At 37.7% G+C, this 4,607-nt stretch overlaps 1 protein-coding gene across 1 annotated transcript; it reads left to right on the top strand.

Annotated features, from left to right (window-relative positions):
* Positions 1-989: 989 nt before the first annotated feature.
* LOC147517623 (peroxidase 24-like) lies at positions 990-2,958 on the top strand. The gene is made up of 4 exons (XM_086594689.1): positions 990-1,353; positions 1,541-1,732; positions 1,876-2,041; positions 2,162-2,958. The coding sequence occupies exons 1-4, from the start codon at positions 1,138-1,140 to the stop codon at positions 2,566-2,568; spliced, it is 981 nt and encodes a 326-aa protein (XP_086450815.1). The 5' UTR covers positions 990-1,137; the 3' UTR covers positions 2,569-2,958.
* The last annotated feature ends 1,649 nt before the right edge of the window (positions 2,959-4,607 follow it).

Consider the following 4,607-nt stretch of genomic DNA (forward strand, 5'->3'; position numbering starts at 1 on the left):
TCTAAATTTTAGGTATGTAGGATATAGAGAGTCAACTGGTACCTCGACACATGCTCTTGCAAAGTCAAGTCGAGTTCTTTTCTGAGATGCAGCATCCCAGCAATGAGGTTTCCCAAGTCTGCTAGCTATGAAGTCCATTCCATGTTTGGTCCAGAAGATTTTAGGAACATCGTAGAACTTTACCCAAATGGGGACTGTTTTAAGGTTCTCCCTATCAGTCTCAAGGTCTACTAATGAAAATTCTACCAGCAACAAATACGGGACTACTTTCTAGAGCTCTCTGTCTATCTTCAAAATCGGAAAATTTAAAATATAGAAGAGATTCTTGTCAGTTGTCATGTCATAATTTGCTTTGGTCTTCCAGACTTTCTCCAAGGCTCCTTTTACCCAACAAGGTATTCACTCCATAAGTCCATCCCTTCATCTCTAGTGGATTCAGGGACATCCACAGCATCGTCTAAAGAAACAGAGTATAAAATCTAGTTGTTCATTGATATAGGTGTTATTTTTGTCAATAAACAAGGAGCTCCATGAGAAGGGGGGGTTGTTGCTCGAAGAGGGTTGCCCCACTTGAGCAAGGGAAGGATCCAGCATAGTAAATCGAGATAAAAGTATAAAAGCTAAAGCAAGACAGAAAAGAAGAGAAGAAGAACACACTTGTGATCTCATTCCTTACCTAACGAGGACAATTTATCTATGCAAAAAACCTCAAGTTTGTTAAAAGAAGAGAGAAGATTACAAGGATAAACTATCTCTGCCGAGGAGTATGAGTGAACAAGCGGCAGGCGAAGATCAAGATTTCTACCGTTTACTCGAAAGTCGAGTTGAAATCTGTTCTCCAACGAGTTGCTTGCACAGAAAGATACTATAAGTGGGCAAGAAGAAAGGATAAGGAACTAAGTGGGGTTATTAGCCTTATAACACGGACCTGAAGAAAGGATAAGGAACTAAGTGGGGTTATTAGCCTTATAACACGGACCTTAAGAGGAAATAAAAGTGGACTCTTGAAGATAAGAGATCGCCTTTCAAATCGCCCTTTTAGACTCAAGTGACGTTACAAGAGCCCATTCTTTGCCTCAGTCAATAAAGTTGTTGAAATTGAAGAAGTTAGTTTGCAATATTTGTTCTTGAAATAAAATGAGAACTAGCTTTGCAAACTTTTTGTTGGTTTGCTTAGTATTATTTGGAAGTGCAGGAATTTGCCATGGAGGTGAATTAAAGAAGAACTTCTACAAGGATAGCTGTCCTCAGGCCGAGGAGATAGTCAAGAGCATAATCTGGAAACGTGTTGCTAGCAATTCAACATTGCCGGCAAAGTTTTTGAGAATGCATTTCCATGATTGCATCGTTAGGGTAACAATTACCTAGATAATTATATTTATCTCAAGTATGTACCTGCATCATGTATTATAAGATTAAGGGTAACAAACATTATGACTTGTACATATTCATGTGTGATTGGCAATGCATCATATAACTATATAAGTAAAGTATACATGTCTTGATGAGTTCATTTGGTTGACGTATTTGCACTTTTCAGGGTTGTGATGCTTCGGTATTACTGAACTCCACGCCTAATAACAAAGCTGAAAAGGAAGCAATCCCAAACTTATCATTGTCAGGTTTTGATGTTATTGACGAGGTGAAGACTCAACTAGAGAAGACCTGCCCAGGAACTGTTTCCTGTGCAGATATCGTTTCTTTGGCTGCTAGGGACTCCGTTTCGTACCAAGTAAGTTCCAAGTTTAAACTTGAAAATTAAGGGAGTAATATAATTTAGATTTCAGGAGCAATCTAATATATGCATGACTAGTAAAAATGCAAGATAATGTATAATAGTTTTAAATGATATTTTGCTCTGTGTTTGAATTGCAGTTCCGAAAGCCTATGTGGAAAGTATTGACTGGGAGAAGAGATGGTAAAATCTCAAGCCAATCTGAGGCCCTTGCCAATCTACCATCGCCTTACTCAAGCTTCAGCATTCTTAAACAAAATTTCAGCAGCAAAGGCCTTAGTGTTCATGATCTTGTGGTTTTAGCAGGTATGTGCTTTATATTATGTGCAATTCATACTTACAATATCAAATTTTACTGTTGGCTCCTGGGTGGCTGGGTCTGCACTAATGCGGTTTCACCAATTGCATTTGCATTTGCATGTACAGGTGCGCATACCATCGGTGTTGCGCATTGCAATTTTTTCAGCAACAGACTCTACAATTTCACTGGACAAGGAGATTCAGATCCTTCCTTAAACTCAACTTACACAGCTTTCTTGAAAACAAAATGCCGAAATCTCTCAGACAACACAACCACAGTACCAATGGAGCCTGAGACTCCTTTGTCTTTTGGTAATAATTATTATTCAAACTTGAAGCAACACAAAGGTATGTTTGGATCAGATGCTTCACTTTTAACTGAAGAAAGACCGGCCAATATTGTTGATGAGATGCTTGTCCCTGGGAAATTCTTTGTGGAGTTCGGACAATCCATGAAGAGAATGGGTGCCATTGGAGTCCTGACTGATAATTCTGGCGAGATTAGGAAAAAATGTAGCGTGGTGAACTCTTAATAAGGATGGTAACCACCGCCCCGCGCCCCCACTCAGGTGATCAACAGAAGCAACTTCTACCTATGGCTTTATAATTTTAGTTGTACACATTGTTTTCCATTCCTATCGTCCTCTAGGATTTTCTCCAGTTCCTGCGTTTGCAGGTTAGTAAAGCTGTTACTACCATGTGGCCCTCTTAAATAATCTGCGGCTCTGTCGGCTTCCTTGTAGAGATGCACTATCTCATATCTCAAGCATCTCATCTTCGACAGTCCATGGGATGTTTTTTGTGTTGTGTTTTTTCTAATTGTGAAGAGAGAGGGGGCGTCATAACTCGTAACTTTTCTTTTTTTGATAGTGTAAGTATTTGTTTTAATTGCAAGGTGAATAAGACTCGTGATTTTGCTTCAAGAATTTTTCTTTTTTGTTCATATCTCTACACTATATGATAGCCGGGTATGTAGGAGCCACACACTTCTCAACAGTGTATTTCTAATCTCTCTATTTTAAGATTTTAGAACCACCTCGCCCTATTTTTATTTAAATTACCTCCCTCCTATTTATTAATTATAATTGGCTCCTTGAGCTCTATTAAAATTGAACCACCATTTTATGATAGTCTTTTTCATTAAAAAGCTAAAATTTATGTATAGGAATTGTATATCTTCACCATTTTTAGAAAATTGTTTCTTTTTTCTTAGCGAGAGAAAAAAGAAATTGTTTCTCTTTAGTTCTTTTAACAATTTTCATTTTAGTTCTTTACAACTTGGCGAACCGATGCGTAGCACGGGACATATGCTAGTATACTAATAATACGACCCTACTATTTATCTAATCAACCCAAGGTTAAAAGGAGGAAAGCCTCTATTATTTTATTGAAGAAAAGTAAAAAGGGAAATTGCAACAAAGGCTTAAGAAGCCAAAGCTCAAATCTATCGATCTTAACTCCTAATAGCAAGTCCAATGGAGAGCTGCTATAATGGGCTGCTATAGTACCGCTACGTAGGATTTTTAGCATTTTTAGCTGCCTCACTAAATTTGAGAGGTAAAAAACTCAAAAATCAGTTCCAATGGAGGCATTGATGATGGAGGTGCGGCTAAAGGGATACGAACAACACAGTTTCTGTCGTCCGTCTATTAGTTGTAAACTTAAGTTGAATTTTTTTTAGACAGACGACACAATTTTTGCAGTCTGTCAAAATTTAACACACGGATAACAGAAATTGTGTTGTCCGTCTCCCGAAACTTAATTATGGCAACTGCTAAACAAGGAGACAAATTTAGTTGGATATATGACACCAGCCAAATTTAAGACCCTTTTAGCAACCCCGGCCCATTGGAATGATTATTTGGTTTTTGGGGTGCTATATAACCTTTAGAACCCCATATAGCACCCCCATTGGACTTGCTCTAATGATGTCTACTCCTTTTGGATTGCTTCCATCTTTTCCAAAAGCTTGCTCTTCTGTTCTCTTGTTATTATTATTTTTTTTTGCTAACCGGGTGTCCGGGCCAGCTTACGCACACCTCGACTAATCCCGAGGCCCTGGTTGGAAATTCGACCGGGTACGGCCTCGCCAGTAGCCTTGAGAGGAATGGCCTCTTGTTATTTATTCTATCAAAGACTTGGGTAGATATTGCCATCTACTATCTACTATATATATATATATATATATTAAAACAGAGCCCTCTAAGAGAGATTTTTCTCTCTCTTAGGTAGCACTATAATATGAAAGATATATATCTTTTTTCTAATAGCCTACAATGCCACGCACGTGGAACCTTTTTGGAGAGTTTGAGTGTGTTTCCACTTCCTGTATATTTTACCAAATAATATGTGTTTTGTAGAAGTCGAATTCAGAAACTACGTAACCTCTCTCTATATTAAGGTAGAGAAAAATTAAAAAAACAATTTTATAGTAAATTAATAACTAAAAGTTTCTCACGCATGTTGATAGAAATTATCACCATGCATGATTCACTTCGAGTGAAAAATTATTTCGATCTAATTCGCAAGAATATCTACTATCTATATACTAAAGCAGAGACTCTAAAAGAGA

The sequence above is a fragment of the Coptis chinensis genome, chromosome 2 (genome assembly GCF_015680905.1).
Source record: "Coptis chinensis isolate HL-2020 chromosome 2, ASM1568090v1, whole genome shotgun sequence".
NCBI lineage: Eukaryota > Viridiplantae > Streptophyta > Magnoliopsida > Ranunculales > Ranunculaceae > Coptis > Coptis chinensis.